The following is a 20,598-nucleotide window of genomic DNA, read 5'->3' as shown; positions in this document are numbered from 1 at the left end:
GCTATTCTTTGTTTTGGGAAGATCAGGTCATTTAGATATCTTGCCAATTCCCACACACCCTGTTTGATTCTGTCCCTACTGTGGAGAGGCAACCTATTTAGTTCTTCTTGGAATTCCATGTCCTTCATTCTATTAATTACTACTTGCTTTGCTTGATCAAAGCCTAGAGACATCAAGAATACCGGTGAGAGCCCATAAGAGCCCAGCTTGTGATCAATTGCCTGTTTCCAGGCGGAGAGGGAATTGTCAGTCAACACTAGTGGGGACAGTCCCTCTGGAAAGAAATGCATTTTAAGCCAATGAATGATCATCATCTTCCAGGCTGATGCATTAGGGCCTATTTTCTGGTTAGGTCTTTTGGGGGAAATGCGGTCCTAAATTCATCCATCTGGCTGATGATCTTAACTGGGACTTACTTTGGGAGTAGGGATTATATTACCAGTATCCTGAAAAAATCATGCTAGGGCTTATTTTCTGATTGGGTCTTAATTTCAGGGAAATAGTAGTTATTAAAATAATAAAGGTGATAAAAATAAAAATCTGCAGTCTGAATTTTTATTTTCTTTCATTTCAGAGGCAGATTGAGGGGAATTGGTGGCAGCACTTCCTTTCTTCCTATCCTTCATTTAACCTATGGAGTCTACACTGTTGTGATGATTTAATTGAAACTAAAATGCTTAATTTATTGACTTGGCAATAGACTTTTACTAAACCCACTGATGCATTTCTAGGCAACTGTACAATTGTAGTGTGCAGAGCAAATTGGCATTAAATTTAATCAGAAATCACTGTGAACACATATACTAAAGGGACAAGGCTTTCACTGTGCTGCCAGGACCATTGACTTGTCTGGTATCCTCCTGAAAACATCAGTAAGGAACAAACATCAGGATTTGTAGTAGTAAGAAATAAACAACTAAAATAATAAGTTTGAATAAACACACACACACAAATTAAAATATTAGGTAAACATATTTATTTTTAAAATTTATATAGCTGCCCATCTTACAAAACATGCAACTCAAATAAATTTCATTGGGGGAAAAGAATATTTATTTATTTATTTATTAGACTTATATACAGCTTCATAGTGCTTTCAGCCCTTTCTAAGCGGTTTACAGATTTTTAGCAAATTGAGTCAGCAAATTGCTCTCACAGTCTGGGTCCTCATTTCACCCACCTCGGAAGGATGGAAGGCTGAGTTAACCTTGAGCCGGTGAGATTTGAACAGCTGAACTGCAGATAACAGTCAGCTGAAGTGGCCTGCAGTACTGCACCCTACTTTATTGAGAACCTTCTTTGTCTCATTGCCTATTAGAAATAAAAGAATCACAATCCAAATGTTAATGTTCGCATATTTTTGTCAGTCCTTACTTAGCTATATGAGGTCAAGTGCTTGGCAAATATACCTTCCTGTTTGAGATGTTTCCTAGTGTGCTGTATTCTTAAATTCATTTTCTGAATAAAATAATAAAGCTAATATTTTCTGATATGTAATAGAAAGAGACTATTATTCTTCATCTTCATAAGGACCAGGAACAACCTCAATAGTATTGTTTTCAGGAAGATCTTCATTATTTATGTATGTTACATACATAAATAAACTTCTATAACTATGTATTTAACTTCATAATGTACAGTATAATCCAATCAAAGTTGCTTGGTGACAGAGATGTTTTGGTCAATGGCATTAGAGATGGCTGTCCTCTGAAATTTTATTTGTATTATCAACTATTCATTGATTCCAACAAATTGAAGATAGTCCTGAATTCAAAGCTCCTGGTCAAAGGCGTGACAATAATGGCCAAGAGGGTTTTGCAAAGGTGCACATAATTTAACAGTTGTACCCTTCCTTGGATTGGGATTTTCTGGATCAGCACTCTTGACTGCCAGCAAAAAGATATGAAGCTGAATGCTTGCCACAGTCTGGTGCTAGCAAACATAGGCAGAATTTTAAGAAGCAAAGTGTCTCTCAAAGCAGCAAGCATAAATGTTGTCCCAGGCTTGGCACTGGTTGAGACCAGCAGCCCAATAAACAAATGACAAATCCCAGGAAAGAGACACAGGGAGGTGGAATTCAGTGTTCTAAGCAGAGTATAGCAAGGACTCAACCTTGAAAAGTTATTTTCACTGTTTTGTTTTTGGTAGGAAATCCAGTATATAAGCTGGCTTGTCTGTCATGCCTGCCTGCCTTCTGGAAGAATTCCCTTCAAATGCAGATGTCTCTTACAAATGGAAGGGAAAGGTTTCATTTATATCAGCAGAAATCTACTCATATGGCGATGAGTATAAGAGTTTAAGAAATGATAAAACAAAAAAATGTACGTGCAAACTGTTTGTACAAGCAATCTGTTTCTCAGGTAAGTTTTGATCTTTGAGTTGATAGATCCATGGAGCTATCATAGCACACTGCAGTATGCCGTGGTTCATATGATAAAACAAAAAATTGTTTTACATCATAAGGTTATCAAATTTGGTCAAGTCCAGGTTTCCAAGGCAAAATGACTAATTTTTCAATGGTACATGTGAGGGCTTAGAGAATTCCATACATAGTCCCAATATAATAGTATAATCAATGGATGTATTGTCATATATTATTCCCACATCTCAAGGAACAAGCAGTCATGAGTGTTTAATTAGAATATCAATGAAATTTGCAAGTTTCACTTTCTTATATTTTAGACTACATGAAAAAAGCCCTTCATGGTATTGGACCTGGGTACTTGAGAGACCGCCTGCTGCCAATTACCTCCCAAAGACCCATTAGATCGCACAGGGTCGGCCTCCTCTGGGTCCCGTCTACCAGCCAATGCCATTTGGCTATGACCTGGGGGAGGGCCTTCTCTGTTGCAGCTCCGGCCCTTTGGAACGAACTCCCCGCGGAGATTCGGACCCTCACCTCTCTCCCGGCCTTCCGAAAAGCCGTTAAAACCTGGCTGTGTCAGCAGGCCTGGGGTTGATGAGCTCCCTTCCCCTCTCGACAGGTATGGTTGTTGGTTATTTTTAAATATCTGTCTTGTATTTGTATGTTCCCTTCCCCGTTTGAGTTGTTCGCCGCCCTGAGTCCCTGCAGGGAATAGGGCGGCATATAAATAAAACAAAACTTCAAACTTCAAACTTCAAAATTATCATCTGCTGAAATAGAAAAACTTACAATTTTTTGTACTTTCCTCCATTCTTTGGGAGAATGAAGTTCTTTTTCTTGAACCTTGTTTCAAATAATACACTTGAACTGGGCTTGAAAGCCTTTTGTGGAATTGTTAATTATTATTAATTATTTTATCCCCACCCACCAACGTCAGATGGCTGCACATTTTTAATTTTCACACTTGACCTTTGCACATAAGTATACTTTTCAGGGCATACTGTGTGTACATTCAAAATACTTTAAGAACATGCTAATTTTTCAAAAGTTTTATTGTTAAGGTTGAAGACTAGACAAGATTGTACTGCTTTAACATCATTCTACGTAATTTAAGTATATACAAAATACATTGGAACTTTACACAGGTTGTCAAGGTATCTGAATGAGTTCTGTACTTACTGACACATAAGAAGCCAGTTTTCAAAATTGTATTTCCTAATTTGTGGCATAGCACAGGTACACTCATTAGAATTCTTAGTCTTCAAAACTGCATGAATTTGTATGTCTTCATTCCAAAAGAGAAAGTCAATCTAAAAATTTGAACTGGATATTTTCATTGTGATTGATTTTGTGACAAGCCCTTAATACAATTAAGTAGATTATCCTAAGCCTTGTGCATTATGTTTTAATTCCCAGGCTATAAAAGTAGCAAATTAGGAAGGTTATAGAAAGGTGAAATCTGCCTAGAAGTAAATAACTAAATCATTTTAGGGTAAATAGAGGGGAAATTAAATCTCATATTCTGTTTTACTGTTGAAGATAATACAAAAGTTAAAAACAATTTTATTATATCGTTCCAACAAATGTTTACTCTCCTCTTGATTTTAAGATAAAAGTCACTCAAAAGGAAATGACTTGGGAAATGCTATTCTAAAATAACTTGTTGGTTTTAAATCAAATTTAGTTGTGAATTTCTACCAACTTCTGGAAAATTTCCATTGGCTTCAGATAACATAAATTGAAATTGGGCAAGTTCATATATCTCTCTCTTGTCTGCATCACAAGTGAAGTGGGACAATAGAGTGTCTCAGGCTTCCACATACACAGACAGAATGTTTTCTGGAACACAATGAAGAACTAAAGGGAGGATCAGATGCCGTCCCCTATTCGTAGCTTCATTTATCCAAGGTCTGAATATGCATATAAATTTCATCTATACAAAATCCTGCGACATGATTACTGAATCCTGAAAAAGATAGGTTTCCTCATTCCATGTAAAGAGTCTATACTTGTCCTTTTACACTTGTTATGTTCTAATATTTTGATGAGCACTTACATAAATCACAGAATGTCTTAAAACTGATGAGACATTTAATGGTATTTTCATACTGAATGACTATACTAGAAGGGGCAAACAGGCCACATGAACAGAGCAAATTTATGCTCAAAAATACACATAAGCCGAAGGTTGTACAAAACACTCTACAGATAGTGTAATTGCATGACTTCATTCTAAATTCACCATTTTGTGTGAGGCACATAGATGTTAGGCTAGTTTGGCTCATTTTGTGAATCTGCTCTCTTTATTTTAGGCCAAAAGCTCCAGTTGTCATTCACCAGCTACTTATCTTGGACTGTAATACTGGCTACTGAACTGGCTTAGCAGAAACAAATTGTAAATCACAGCCAGCCGAATGTAATATATGTAAAACTTCATGATGGAATTATTATTTAATAAGATGCAATTTATAGACCTAGGGCTGACTTAAACACATATGCACATCACACACTATTCAAGTACCCAGTTATTAAACTCTGATGATTTGGAATTGAGTGTGTGAAATTTCTGAATGAAAAAGCTTTCTATTTGATGGGATTGACTTGTTTGGAGGTATTTGATCAATGATGGCTGTTTCACCCATATCATTTACTGAGCAATTATGAATAGATGTACACATTCATTCTTACTACAGAATATATCCTAAAGCAGTAGAAAATTTTAAACAATGACACATGGAATTAAAAAGTGCAATTTAGTTGTCAACTTATTTAAGATCCAAAGAACACAATTCACTGAGAAATTTATCCTTTGCAAGTCTAATTGACTGACAAATTAAATATATTCATTATATGAGTGTAACAGTTCTATACACATTTTTTCTCTATAAATAGCAGCTGTAAGGTAGCATTAACAGGATTATGGGGGGATAAGGGAATTCAAAAATAATTCCTTCCTTTCCTTGGTGCAATAAAATTACTCATGAGAAGCAGACAGTTTTACTTCAAAGGAATCTCCCATTGGCATCAGTGAAAGCTTCCCTTTTCTATTTAACATAATTCTGAAGATGATCATGTTTCTCTATAGCTGTACTAGGACATAAATACAGCTATAGCAAGGTAATCCAGTTATTCTGGATTATTTAAGTAGGTCTTGAAAGAATTAGTTTTCAACAAATTGTGCCTATATTTGCTAAAAACAGACACTTTCAGAATCATATAATTAAGTAGTTTACAGAAATAAACAAAGCAAGGTAAATAACACAATCATTTCAAAAAGAACAATGCATGTAAATTACTACATTTGAACATGACATTTTATGCAGTGTAAATTATATAACACATGTTAATAATGAACCAAATAAATATTCACTTCCTTGCATTTTAAAAAATAAAGCACTAATATATTTTATGTCTATAATGACTAGCAGCACAAACTATTTCATTAGTGCAATGAAGTGATAACAGGGGTATCAGAAGTTTGTCATATTGGAACTCAATGTAGAAAACATTCCTTATTGAAGGGATGCTGTAGACCCAGACTAATTTCCTCCATATGACTCTCTACTACAGAGTAAAACATATGTCTATTACCCTGATCTATCAGAGGCAATCTCAGTATTAATACGATGTTGTTCTGGAATCCACATATGCCAAAACGTATCATTGCTGCAATTTCTCTTACAAATCAGTAGCTATGTACCTGGCACCCAAAAAAAAAAAAAATAGCAGTGATTTGGTTGGCATGGGTTACCTGCTTGGTATGTTAATCCAGAGTTTATTTGTCTGATTTCAAGTCAGAGGTAGACCTCTGCACAAGGGTTCTGAATTTGTTCTCAGTGCCAAGACCTGAATTAATTTATTTTGCATTGTTTGAACATCATGGCTATAAGTGCAACCTTCTGTCCAATAACACTGAAAGAAGGAATGAGGTTACTAACTAGGATGGGCAACCTGCCACAAGCAAATTTATAGCCCTATTCTTGCAGCCTCCATAACCACTCGATGAGCCACTTTTTGGTGGATCTTTTTTTGCCTCAGCAAGCACAGATTATAAGCTCACAACATTTTCATAGAGTTTAATTTACCCCCACTGACAGAGATCCCTTTTTTAAAGAGATCTACAATGTAATGTCTCCCTCTGATTGGCATTTCAATATAATTGTTACTTTCTCTGGTAGCTTTCCAAGGGTGAAGAAATGCATCTAAGATGCACTCTTTAGCTAATCTCTGCTTTAAAGTATAGATCCACTATAAAAGGAAAGACTTAACAACAAGCTACAGATTATTGCTGTTGCTTCAACTTCTAGAATAGAAATTTAGAATTGAACAGATTTGCTTGGCTGTGGCTTATATAGCATTTTCATAAGAGCCTAAAATGCAGAATAGGGGCTGTATATAGTTCAATGCCATCTTGGTTACTACCTTTATTCCAACAGACTTTCACACCTTAATACAATCAGAGTTGACTTTCTCTTTAAAATTATTCACTACAATCAAAGACAATTCCATAAACAACATTGTTAAGAAATGTTAACACAGTTACAGATAAGACAGTAACAGTTTAGTGAAATTGTAATGCAGCACAAATCCAACTAAAATACACACAGATACACAAAAGTCATAAACATACACAGAACCTTGGCATTCGTTACAGATACCGGTACTTGCTTTACCTTGATTAGATTCCCCTACTGAACATCTCTGAGTATCTTTGTCTAAGCCTTACAAATTAAATGTGTGAGTTCTGATCTTCTTAAAGTCTAGACAGCAGTCTTCTTTTTTGGGTACACTTTTTTGAGTACACTTTTTTTTTGAATGACATTTTTAAGAAAAATCCTCTGAAAATTAAAAACTTATGTAGTCCAAACCACATGAAGCAAATCTATAGGAGAATCTGTGAAGAACTTGGGAAACGTATTGTTAGGAATATAATGTAACAGTTGGGTTGGCAATATATAAATCATATAACAATGCTACACCTGTTTCTTTAAATCATACTGTAAAATGTGATTGGTTGCTGTTTCCTCAATTGGCCATAAGAGGGAGCCAGAATGACTGTTAATTCTGTTTGTTTGTTAGATGCTGGGCTGATCTGAACTGAGTGTTTTTTGGAAGCTGGCTGTTAGAAAGTGCCGTGAGCTATTGTAAGTTTTGCAACTGCTAGAAAACTTTGAGTACTGTTTGTATGATTATGGACTATGTTATTTGGATTATCCCTTAACTGAAAGACATTGATGACTGACTGTCTTATTCATGTATGACTTGGACTGTTTGATGGACTCTGATACCTGTATTTCCACCAAAGTAAAAGCCTTTAAACTGCAGTGTCTCTGTATGCTGGTTTGTGTGTTTTCCAACACAACTCTCACAACGCTTCTCTGAATTCACTTGCTCTTACCTAACACATATTACATCTACTTGTGCTATATCATCTCCTGCCTTTGTTGGTGTTCTCCCATGCTCCCATTTATTCCCAAATGTGCTCTAGACAATTCCCTAAGCTTCAGGTTGCATGGAGAAAGGGATTTTGTTTTCAAAAAGGATAATCTGTAGCACCATTAATTCCACTGCAGGAAGCTAGTGCTGGCTATAATCTTCTTTTTTCTAATTATACTCTATAATTATAGGGTAGCTCATATATATATATATACTTCAAGGTTGTAGAACACATACTTACTGTATATTGCCATAATTTGGAAACAAAGAAATAATGTAATTAAATAAAAATGTTTAGTGTGAACTATTTTAATGAGGCTAAAAAAAAACCCATCCCATCCCACATATCTTTTATTAAAATAAGAATGGAGATGGTGATTGATGTAGAGTTTCAAGTAAGAAAAGTACATTCAGCAAATACCTTGTTTAAATGAAAGTGCTTTGCAATAGTGGCCGGGATCACTGTCTAGTAGAAACCCCTGAACAAACTGGAGTTTCATTTGCAAGAGAAATTCCACTGATTAAGTCATCTGTCAAATTCTCACTGTCTTTCTATATATATATAATTGCCTTTGTAGATGGACATAAGTGGAAACAAGAAGCTATTCCAGCCATCCTTTTGCAGTATCTTGGTACCCTCCTTCCCATGGCAACAGCATTTCATATCTTGTTTGGATGATCACAAACTAGGGATACATGGCACTCTAGCATTGATTGGTGTGCATCGAATCCTAGCTGTATATTTTCAGATAGGATATCCAAGGCACAGAAAGCAATATTCCTTAATCAAGATGAATGACCTGGAATTGGGAGTAATTCTTGTCACATAAGTATCTCTGATATGTTAGAAGTCCCAGAGATATAAGAGCTACAGTAACAATAAGAACCTTTACTGTGATCTAGACCATCACTTTGAAAACCTTAACCCTCTCCCAATAACTTTATTTCTTCCATATTGTTAGAAAGTTCTGTCAGAATGGTTGTCCTTGGTTACAGTGTAAGTGAAAGCTGAATTCTAGTAGCAGGGATCTTGGGTTGGTTAGCTGTCTTTTAGAGGCCTAATTTCTACACACATAGCATCTTTTAGTAGGGAAAGAAATATTCCTTGTTTTAAAAATAATTGAAGTTACAATTTTAACTTTGTGATGTTATTAGATGTATATATACCTGAGTCCACCAGTGTCTTTACAGTCTTAAGAACCACAGACATGCTGAGTTTGAAATTAAGTCTGATGTTTGCATTCAGTAAAACTGTTCTGCTTTCTCTTCCTTTTCCTTCTACTTTTGCCTCTTCCTGGCCTGATTATCAAACTTGTGTGCCCAAAATAACTTTGTACAGCTGAATTTTGCAATAACTGAAAGATCATAACAGCACCCAGCCCATCACTTGTATGTGTCCCTCTGTAGTGTAGCTTATGTACAATGCTGTAGCAAGGTTGCACTTCTGAACTAAGATACATTGGTTCATTTTGGAATGAATGCTAGATTTTTTTTATCACACTGGCTCCCTTTCCCATTTACCCAAAGGGTTGGGGACAGCTCCTTCATAGATTAACAAGCCAACTCTGAAGGAAGAAAAGACAGAAGCACATGGATGCCATATTAAGCTATTTATGCAACTTTCTTTTACTGAGAATCATCTTCAGATTTGGTCCATATTCATGTCAGCCCAGCATTGTTGGGTGGGGGGAAACCTGTAAGCTGAATTCATTTACAAAGTCATAGACTTCATGATGTAACAATGACAGATTTTGTCCTATAAAATTCAGCTTTGCTCACTAAAAAAAAAAAAACCAGCAGCAATTAATGGGATTAAATGAAATGTTCCCATTGTGCTCAGTAAAAAGCGAAACAACTGGAAACGAAATCTAAAGTGCGTGGACTCAGCTCTTTTAAAAGAAATTACAAAATGTAGCATGTGACATGGAAGGACCGCAGACCACATATTTTTGTTTTCAAAAATAGTATCATTTGTCATGACAGTACATGATAGGCACAAGGGAAAGAATCAAATGAAGTCATTCCCGAGAAAAAACTTATTGCTAAAGCCACAGTATCACTTGTAAGTAAGATGACTGCATGGGTTTTGAAATAGTGACATCCATCAGCTTGTTCTCAGATTACTAATGAACTCTGTAAAACCATGTTCATTTCCCTTGCAAAAATTATTTATATTTTTTGTTTTAGCTCTTATCACATTTTAGCCAATGAGAACAACTCAGAAGAGAACATGAACTTTCACAGTAAAACAGAGAAATAATTGGAGCAGATTTAAAAGGGAACAAAAGAAAAATTAAAAAGAGGTAAGAATATGCATCAGAATTGGACTATTTTAAGAGCAGGCTTAGACTTCCTTACAAAAGAGAACAGCCTACCAGAAAGTGAGCACTTATTCATGAAAAGCCCATTCAACTTCCTACAGGTTTTGCAGTTTCTTCTATGGAGTTTTCTTTATATATATATATATATATATATGTATATATATTTAGAAATATCAAGAGTTGTGCTATTAAGTGGAGGTCTATGCATCAGTCCTCTTCTGTGCAGCCCAAAAGCTCTGACCGTAAAGTGATTCTGCCATACCATGACCAGGGGAGGATCCTTATGTACCGTGCATAGATTGGAGGATCAATAACGTTCTTTCTGTGGGTATCATTGTCAAAGTTTCCCTGGAAAACCTGAAAGATAACCAGCAAAATATAGTTATAAAAAATGTAGTGCACAAAACAAATAAAAATGTTCACTTCAAGGATGTTATACCTGTGTGTGTGTTCCACAGTGGTGGGTTTCAATTTTTTTTACTACCAGTTCGCTCATGTGTGATGCTTCTGCGCATATGTAGAAACATCTGGGCGGGTGTGCGGAGCCTCCCACCGCCACCACTACCGGTTCGTCCCATCCAGGCTGAACTGGTTGAAACCCATCTCTGATGTTCTAGCATAACTCTGGAATGCCTTGAACAATTCTAACCAACTTAGTACACAGATGACTTACTCTCTGTAAAAAAATACTTTGCAGTAAGACCCCTCTGTGTGTGTGTTCTATTAAGATACAGCCTGTTGTGCCTTAAAATGACTTCTACTGTATTGTCGTAAAATGGCTTCTACTGTACAGCATAGTGGAGTTGTCATGGTAACAGCTTCACAGTTCTCCATAAGGGGGCTCCCTCTTGTAAGGAGGAAAATCCAACATTAGAAATTACATTTGGTCCGGACATTTTCCCCCTATAAATAAATATGCAGGCAATGCCGGGTTATCAGCTAGTTGAAAATAAAAAAAAATACTATGATTTATAAATATATCAGTCTATTAGGGATCAAATCCTTCAAATTAAGGAAGATTTATTCTTAACATAAGTATGTTGAGTAGTTTTACAGGTGTCTATAGTCACAAACCCTTCTCTTATCAACTTTGATCAACTGATCAGCTATTCTCTGAGATCCCTAATAGCCTATGTGCAAATAAATAAAAGACCATTATATATCCACTAAATATTCATAGATTGTTTAAAATCCGGTCTATTATTATATTTATGGTATTATGAATTATTAGATATATTTTATGTGTGGATCCTTGATGTCTCTCAATTTGGTGTCTCTCAACTTTACTTACAGAGGTTTCATTACCCAACTAGGTGATACCATCTACCACCAGTTCTAGTGAGTATGGTATATTGCTTTCTATGTCAGTTCTGGTGAAGGTGAGATTTTCATTCTGATATTGGTGGGCAATCATAGGCAATCAGTTTTTCATCATTGGACGTTTGTTTATATGCAACTTTCTCCCACTTGCATGCTTTCTGGAGTGTTTAATGTCCACATGTGGTACAAATGGAAAAAAATGTATGTAGCTTGGGGTTGAACTGTGGAGTCTTTGGTATATTGATATTGTGATTGATATTGTGCTATTACTGATGTTCTAAATTTATTAATATACTGTAATTACTTTCTGTTTGGTTGGATGCAGCAAATATGTTGGCTTGTAAAACAGTCTTTAGATTAGGGATTAAACTATAGCTCACAAAGAATTGCATGTTGGGTTGAAATTGACGTTTGGACTATAGAATACTCTTGAAAATGTATCAAAACTGGCCAATGTTCTTACTATTAGAAGCAAATGTTGCACTTGGCAGAAATGCAACTAAAGCTGGAAAGTTAGAATACAACTTCTCTGTCTTATTTAAATACATCACTGAAAGCTTCAATTCACCAAAACCGCAATGAAGGCAGGACATAGAGAAGATTGCAATCTGGAATCTAAGTATTAAAAAACATGAATGAACAAATGAAATGAAATAAATAAAAACACATACCGGTTAAGTTTGTGAAATAAGGGAATGGAGTAGGATATAAGAGATCTGAATGACTCTTGTAGAATCAATATGAAGAGTACATGAAGAGATATGAAACCATAAATTATGAGGGTGATATAGGGAAAGTAGGAATTTGGGTCATAGGAATTCTTGTTATGTACATACAGTATGTCACTAAACATTCAGTAGCTGGTGATAGTTACATGATATGCTTATATGCATGGTGAGAACGAAAGTACAACAGATTAAGGTTTTTTTTAAAAAACAATCTAAATGAATGCTATCTAGAAAGAAAAGTTGGACTGTGGAAATGGCTCCATGACCAAGGAAGAGTCTAGAGAATGTGGTCAATAATAAGGGGGAGATAACAAAGCAACATAAAAAGCTAACAGAGCTGGTCATCCTTTAGATTTTTTTAGCACACCCTGTGGACACTCCCATACATGAGACTTTTGGAAAGCATCTGATGGTGTTTGAATTGTGAATTTGTTTAGGTTCCTAGAAAGTATTGTTTTATAAAACATGCTTTGTGACTGCTGGGTGACAGAAGGAGAGAGGGGGAGGGAGAGAGAGAGAGAGGGAGAGGGAGAGAGAGGGGGGGCAGGCAGAGGGGGAAACAATACTGCATTAGAGCTTGGGGGAGAGCTTATGGCAAAGGAATTCATTCCCATTGAATTCAATAGCGATTTTTGTACCAAGTAATTCTTGTATACATATATTTTTGCAATATATTCTCTGGAGTGTAGGGCTGATATTTAATGCAAATTGCCAATTGCATATGCTGTTCAATTTGGTTCTGGATGCATGTAATACAATAAAGATGTGCTGTCTGTTCATAAGCAGAGGTTTCCTCAATCTTGTTGGAAATTGGAAGGTAGGATGGAGCCCATCTTGCAGGCTGGGGAATTGTTAGCAAGCTTGGTTTTAAAGAGATAAGAGAGATGGATAAGGATCCTATGATGGAAACTTCCCCAAAGATAATTTCAAAGATACACACAATGTAGAGTTATACAGATTATGTACAGACATGTGCAGCAAACTGCCATATCTCAGTTACCTATTACCTCAACATCTATGACCTCAACTGTTTATTAGAACCAGGAACCTTTAGATATGTGAAGCCTCTACTCTGGCTGGGAGGGACTTAGAGATTGACAAGTAAAATGAACCAATAAGATACTGTTGCTACCCCTGCTTTTGCTTTGCTTGTTAAAACTGTATAAAAGTCAATAAACTCTGCGTAAGGGAGACAGACATTTTGGACATCACTGCTGTGATGGATTTCTGAAACCTACATTTGGTGCCGAAACCCGGGACAAAAGAAAACCCTTCGGGGGAGCAACAGCCAACATACTTACCTTCCATCTGGAACAGACCCTAAAGTGCATTCTCGTCCTATGGGACCTCTCAGAGGTAAGTATGGGTTGCAATCTATCTCACCAGCGGCAACATGTACAAGAATTTAGATTCTTGATACAGGAGTCAGGTGTTACAGCACCTGAGGCATGCATAAGGAAGCTGGCTAAAGAGATAGAGAAAATTTTACATTTTGAACCCCGGGTTTCAGTAAAGATCTTACATCCATGGTCTCAGTGCCGTCAAGCAGTAGAAAAATTTGGCTCTAAAGTTTTGGCAGGACATCAATTGACCATAGAGCCTCCACCTGATTATGATCAAGTAAAAATTCTTCCCCCAAAATCATCTTTAATTGGACTTTCAGCTCCTCACGGAGAAGTTAATTTTTCTGCTTTTCCACGGTCAGAGGAACAATTAGCAAAACAGGTAGAAAAAAAAGAGGTGTTTTCTGTCTGTTCGCCTAAATTGATTCCACAAGATCATGAAGTGATTGGCTTAAATAATTGTTTTTGTTTTCCTCTGATCAGGATAAGTCCATCTTCTCTGTGCCTGTCATTTTCTCTCTCGCCCTGGGCCCCCTGATCACAAAGAGTCTATAACTGTTTCTGGCAAGTCTCAGCAAGCCTTCTTTAATATCAGGCAGAAGGCTACATATCCGTATCCTGATTTTATTAACAGATTGCAGGATACTTTAAAACAACAAATAGACAATTCTGAGGCTCATATGAAGTTGTTGATGAAATTAAAAAAGGAGAATGCTACTTCCAAAAGCCAGAAGGCAATTATTGGTCTTGGATCAGGAATGATCCTGATTTGGCAGATATGATTAAAGCATGTCAAGATATAGGAACAGCCTCTTGTCAAACTAATTTGGAATGTCAAAATCCAGGGAGGGTCATGTCTGCAGCCTCCCACAGCCCTTTTCGTCAAGGGTCAAAGCTAAAAGCAAAATGTCCAAAGTTATTTCATTGGTTGATCTATACATTCAGTCCTTTTTATATCAGATATATGTTGCAGAATTGAATCCTTTTCATAAGTGTTATGCATAGGCTTTGTTAAATCATTATATGGATGATATTTTAATTGGAGTCCCAAAGACCTAATTGGCTTTCAGAAATACAAAATGATTTAAATGTCTAATTTTTTCTTGCTCCGGTTTTTTCTTTGTTTAAATGTACATGAAGGTATTTTGCTATTAATTTATGGCAGTTGCTGGGGACTCTTACTTGGGTTTGTCCGTATTTTCCTTTGCTGGCACATTTACTTAGTTCTTTATTTCATTTATTGTCCAAAGGAAAACAGTCCAGCGATCTCACTGTAATTTTTTTCCACAGCCCTTGCCACAGTTGAAAAGATTAATGAGATTTTGAGGATTCCGTTTGTGAATCGTATAAATTGTCTGCTAACTCTTGATGTTTTTTTTTTACTATTAAACTGCCTACAGTAATGTTAACTGTATTAGAAGACAAAAATACCCCATCCCAAAATGTTTTAACCTTGGGATGTACCCAAGTTTGTTGAAGAAATTGGACTGATTTCATTAATATTATTTTTCCTATTCCAAAATGTGATTTTCAATTTTATTTTCAGAATAATTTACCTATATAGTGTTATTTAACTGACTATGTGGGCTGTATTTCATATCATTTGCCTAAAAATCTTTGGCTTGTGTGTTTAATGACTTTTTCTTTTCCTATTTGTCTATTGCTTTCGTTTTGTTCGCTTTTGCAACCTTTTACTGTTTTTTCAGGTGGAGGGTGAATTTCAATTTCAATTTCAATTTAATAAAATTTGTATGCAGCCCACTCCCTTGGGACTCTGGGCGGCTTACAGGCAAGATAAAAGGAGCATTTAAAAATTTAAGATAAAAAGATGTAATTATTAAAATTAAGCACCATCCATTCTGTCTGAGTGAGGCTGGATATTAATCAACAGCCCCAGGCCTGCCGGAACAGCCAGGTCTTGGTGGCTTTACGGAAGGCTGGGAGAGTGGTAAGGGTCCGAATCTTTACGGGTAGATTGTTCCACAGGGCCGGTGCAGTTACAGAGAAGGCCCTTCCCGGGGGGCCACCAGCCGGCATTGTCCGGTTGACGGCACCTGGAGGAGGCCCAACCTGTGCGATCTTGTTGGTCATTGGAAGGTAAGTGGCAGGAGGTGGTCTCTCAGGTAGCCAGGTCCTAAACCATGTAGGGCTTTAAAAGTAACAGTTAGCAGGACTTCCTGGGAGGAGCTTGCTGGTGGAGGCAGCAAAAAATCAGCTGCCTCCGAATTCCTGGCTACGTACCTGTTTAGAGGATCTTCCATCTGACGTCTTATCAGGTTTTCTTATCCTTCAGGCAAGAAGGAAAGAAGAAACTGTTTTGCTGGCAAATGCTCTTCGATTTTTGCAGCTTTTGTGCTTGCAAGGAAAGGGGGGCTAGCCCAAGGCAGAACGGCTGTCCGTGCTGGGAACTTCAAACTGCCTTGTGCAGGACAAAGTAGGTCTCTCCCACTCTGCTCAAAGTTTTGTTTGATTTATTCTTATCACGAGCTGGATCCGTTTACTGTGGACAATAATTGCTTATCAACATTTTAGCTTCTTTTCTTTTTCTCCTCCGAAAAATTATTTACTCAGAGGCTTCTAAAATGGCGCCGAGCAGGCTGGTTTCTCCGGTAATAACGAACACTTTTTGCTAATCCTCACAAGAATTCAAAACAAAAGAGATTGCTTATCATTTGTTTTGGTTTCACAATAGAAGAATTTTATTCCTTCATTAACCTTGCTTATTTGGAAGTTAAATGGTGATGAATCTGCTGAATGGTCTTGTTACAATGTTTACTCACTGAAAGTTTTGCCAAGCCTTAAACTTCAAAATAAAAGCCTCTTTACTTAAAGCTGCATATTCAGGCAAAAGAGTTTTATTAACTGCAGGCAGATAAATTTTGAAATGGCCTCAAAACCAAATATTAACTTGAAGTCGTCACCCTCTACTTCCAGGGGCACATCCTCAGTGCCTGGCACAAAGCTGCAGCCTCCGCTTTCTACACCCCCTGCTGGGGATGTGTTAACGAACAAATTTTTCCTGAGTAATCTAAGTGAGGCTCTTAATGCACAGACAATTAAAATGGAAGATAAGTTTAGAGATAATAGAGAGGTGGTAAAGCAGGAGAGAAAAGAGGAAATAAAAGAAATGAAAGAAGAAATTAAAAGTGAAATAAAAGGACTTAAACAGGAGCTGTATGAGAAATTTGATGCTAAGGTTGATAAAATTAGAGATGACATGCTGAGTCTTGTAACTGTATTAACAGAACATATTTCTGGAGTGGAAGATACTCTAGAGGTTCTTAATGATGCCAATGCTAACTTGACATTGAAAACAGAGGTGGTGGAACAAAAAGTGGAAAATGCTGAAAAAGAAATTATTATGATACAGTACCGACAAATGGAGTTCGCATTAAGAGTAAGGGGGCTGCGTGAGGAGAAACAGGAGAACCTGAAACAGATCCTATCGGAAGCTTTTGACCGCCTGATGGGAAGACCAGGGACCAATCAAGACTGGCAAATTGACAAAGCTTACCGCGTTAACTCCTGGCTGGCAAAGCAGAAGCAGCTTCCTCGAGACATCGTTATATATTTTACTACAAGAGAGTTTAGAAATATGGTACTGCAAGCATCTTATAACACTAAGCTTCAAATTGGCGGTCAAGACCTGGTTGTTTTGAAAGAGATACCACCTCAAATGTTAAGAGCCAGGAGAGACTACGCTTTTTTGGTCGAAGAACTCAGAAATCGTCAGATACAGTATAGATGGGATGCACCATTTGGCATCATATTTACATTTGATAAGCAAAGGTACCGCCTCAACTCTGTATGGAAAGCCCGAGATTTTTATTATAATATATTGAAGGCCGGACACCCTGCACCATCTGGAGCTAGAGAAAGACCACAAGAAGGACAGGATAGACAGCAAACTACACAACCACCAGACAAGATGGAGCATCTTTCTTCTCTAGAAGTGCAAGGTGCTATGGAACCAAGACCTAGCCGCATGACTACTAGACGTGTGGAGAAACAAGCTAAAAAGCAACAGCATCAACAATCATCGGCCATCGATCAAGGATCTACAACAACAAATCTGGAAGCAATGGGAGGAGCTAGACCTAAGGTTAAACAGGCCGTGCAGGAAGCTCTAAAAATGCTTCAACCAACCAAAGATGACAACTAAGATTTTAACATGGAATGTCAACGGACTGAACTCTCCACAGAAGAGGAAGAAAATATTTCATTATCTCAAACAGTTTAAGAACGATGTAATTTGTTTGCAAGAAACTCATATCAAGTCAACTGATCAAAAATATTTGATCAACTCAAAACTTGGTCAACATTTTGCAGCTTCTGCTATGGAAAAGAAGAATAGTATAGTTGTATACTTAAGAAAAGATATGAAAGCTGAATTAATAGAAGCAGATCCCTTCGGAATATATATTGCTTTAGACTTAATCTTAGAAGGGAAAAAGACATTACTTTTGGGAATTTATGCTCCCAATCAACAGCAAGATAGATTCTATAGAAATCTTCATGCTAAATTAGTACAGTGGGACTATAGTTCCTGTATACTATTGGGTGACTGGAATGGAGTGATAGACACTAAGAGAGATAAGAAGATTTCCCGCCTAAATACCAAGATGCGAGCAAAGTTACCCAAATCTTTCTTTGACATTATGGATGATTTTGAATTGAGAGATATTTGGCGAGAAAGAAATGCAGAGGAATGTGACTTCACTTTCTTCTCGGACAGGCATCAATCCCTCTCAAGGATTGATTTTATTCTAACCACTAATGATTTGCTTTCTAGGGTCAAGAAAACAAAGATTGCAGCTAGGATCCTTTCGGACCATAACCCAGTTTGGATGGAGTTGGGAAGGGTAGTGCAGGCAAGAAGGTCTTGGGGATTGAACGAAAACTTATTTAGATATGAAAAGTATATTAATGATTGTAAAAAATTACTATCTGAATATTTTGTTTTGAATATGAATAAGGGTACATCTATGGAATTTGTATGGGACGCAAGCAAAGCGTATATGAGAGGAGTTTTGATGAATATAAATAAAACACATAGAAATAAGCAAGGGTTAAAACGAACAGAACTGGAAGAGGAAATTAAGAGAAAAGAGCTGGAGTTAACAATGAACCCAGACGATACAAAGGTTAAGGAAGCTATTAACATATTAAAATCTCAATTTGACATGTTGATCTCTGACCAGGTGGCTACTAATCTATTATATGCAAAACACAATACTTTTTGTAATGCAAACAAACCTGGCAGATGGTTAGCTTATCAGATTAGGAAAAAAAGGAAAACTCAAAATATATCTAAACTGATTTACAGAGGGAAGGAGGTATTTCAACAGGAAGAGATTCAAAAGGCTTTCTGGGAATTTTTTACAGAACTGTATAAAGGGGATAAAATTAATGGTTTAGACATAGACAAATATTTAGACAAAGAGAAAATACCTTCAGTTAGAGAAGAACACAGGCAAAAATTGAATCAACCAATAACCTCGGGGGAAATCCTGCAGGTAATTAAGCAATTAAAGTCAGGGAAAGCACCAGGTACAGATGGCTTGACAGCGGTTTACTATAAAAACTTACAGTTAGAAATGGTAGAACCTCTTAGAGAATTATTTAATATGATTCAAACGGAAGGTAAAGTCCCTCCATCTTGGAAGACAGCGTTTATATCTTTGATACCCAAAGAAGATCAAGATACTACTCAACCCAAAAATTATAGACCTATTTCATTACTGAATGTAGATTATAAAATTTTTACTAAAATATTAGCAAATAGGTTAATGTTGGTCACTCAACAATTGATACATACGGACCAAACAGGTTTTATACAAGGGAGGCAGATGAAAAGTAATGTTAGATTAATTATTAATGCATTAGAATATTTGGGAAAGAACAACCAGATCCCTGCTGCGTTTATATTTTTGGATGCTGAGAAGGCCTTTGATCGAGTTAACTGGCAATTTCTGTTGAAGATACTGCAAAAAATGCAGATAGGAGATAATTTTTTACAGTCAATTAAAGCAATATACCAACAGCAAACAGCACAAATCATAGTCAATGGAAGTCTAACAGACTCTTTTCAAATTGGAAAAGGTACAAGACAGGGCTGTCCTTTGTCCCCATTATTGTTTATTATAACTTTGGAAGTATTGTTGAATAAAATACGGGGCTTGGATGGTTTAAAAGGGATCAAGATTAGGCAGCAAGAATATAGAGTCCGCGCTTTTGCGGATGATTTGGTCATAATATTGGAACAACCGCAGGAATCTAGTATGGTTTTAATGAATATGATTAATCAATATGGTCAAGTGTCGGGCTTTAAAATAAACTTAGGAAAAACCAAAATATTAGCTATAAATATGAATATTAAACAAAAGGAAGAATTAGGAGTGATGCTAGGATGTGAGGTAGTTAAAAAAGTCAAATATCTTGGAGTTAACATTTTAACTTCAAATGGGAAATTATATAAGCATAATTATGAACCACTTTGTCATAGCATACAGACAGAGATGAAAAAATGGGAGAAATTGCACTTATCTTTGCTGGGTAGGATAGCGGCAGTGAAAATGAACATTTTACCAAAATTTTTATTTCTCTTCCAAATGTTACCTATACTTAAAAAAGATGCGAACCTTTTAGAATGGCAGAAGGGTATCAACAAATTTGTGTGGGCAGGAAAGAAGCCGAGGGTAAAGATGAAAATAATGCAAGATGTACGTGAGAGAGGAGGATTGAAACTACCTAATTTAAAACTATATTATGATGCAGTGGTATTATCTGTAATTAGTGATTGGATTCACTTAACCAATGATAGAATATTGAACATTGAGGGACATGATCTGGTATTTGGTTGGCATGCTTACCTGTTATTCAACAAAAAATTGGATAAGAACTTTAAAAGTCATATTTTAAGAAATGCTTTATTGCGGGTCTGGAAGAAATACCAATATAAATTAAATGACAAGATACCCATGTGGGCAATTCCTAGACACGCAATTGAAAATATGAATACAGCACAAAAACAGGACAGAATTACCTACAGACAGCTTCTTACCTCGGAAAGGGGGGTATTACAA

General features: G+C 36.6%; 1 protein-coding gene across 1 annotated transcript in view; it reads right to left on the bottom strand.

The window, feature by feature from the left end:
* Positions 1-10,329: 10,329 nt before the first annotated feature.
* The window catches only part of EDIL3 (EGF like repeats and discoidin domains 3), a 173,624-nt gene continuing 163,355 nt past the window's right edge, over positions 10,330-20,598 (bottom strand). The window contains 1 exon segment of the mRNA XM_032213867.1: positions 10,330-10,479. Within this exon segment, the coding sequence (XP_032069758.1) occupies positions 10,330-10,479 (150 nt within the window).

The sequence above is a fragment of the Thamnophis elegans genome, chromosome 3 (genome assembly GCF_009769535.1).
Source record: "Thamnophis elegans isolate rThaEle1 chromosome 3, rThaEle1.pri, whole genome shotgun sequence".
Lineage (NCBI taxonomy): Eukaryota > Metazoa > Chordata > Lepidosauria > Squamata > Colubridae > Thamnophis > Thamnophis elegans.
The sequence above is the reverse complement of the archived record's forward strand: the minus strand, read 5'-3'. Positions and strand labels throughout refer to the sequence as shown.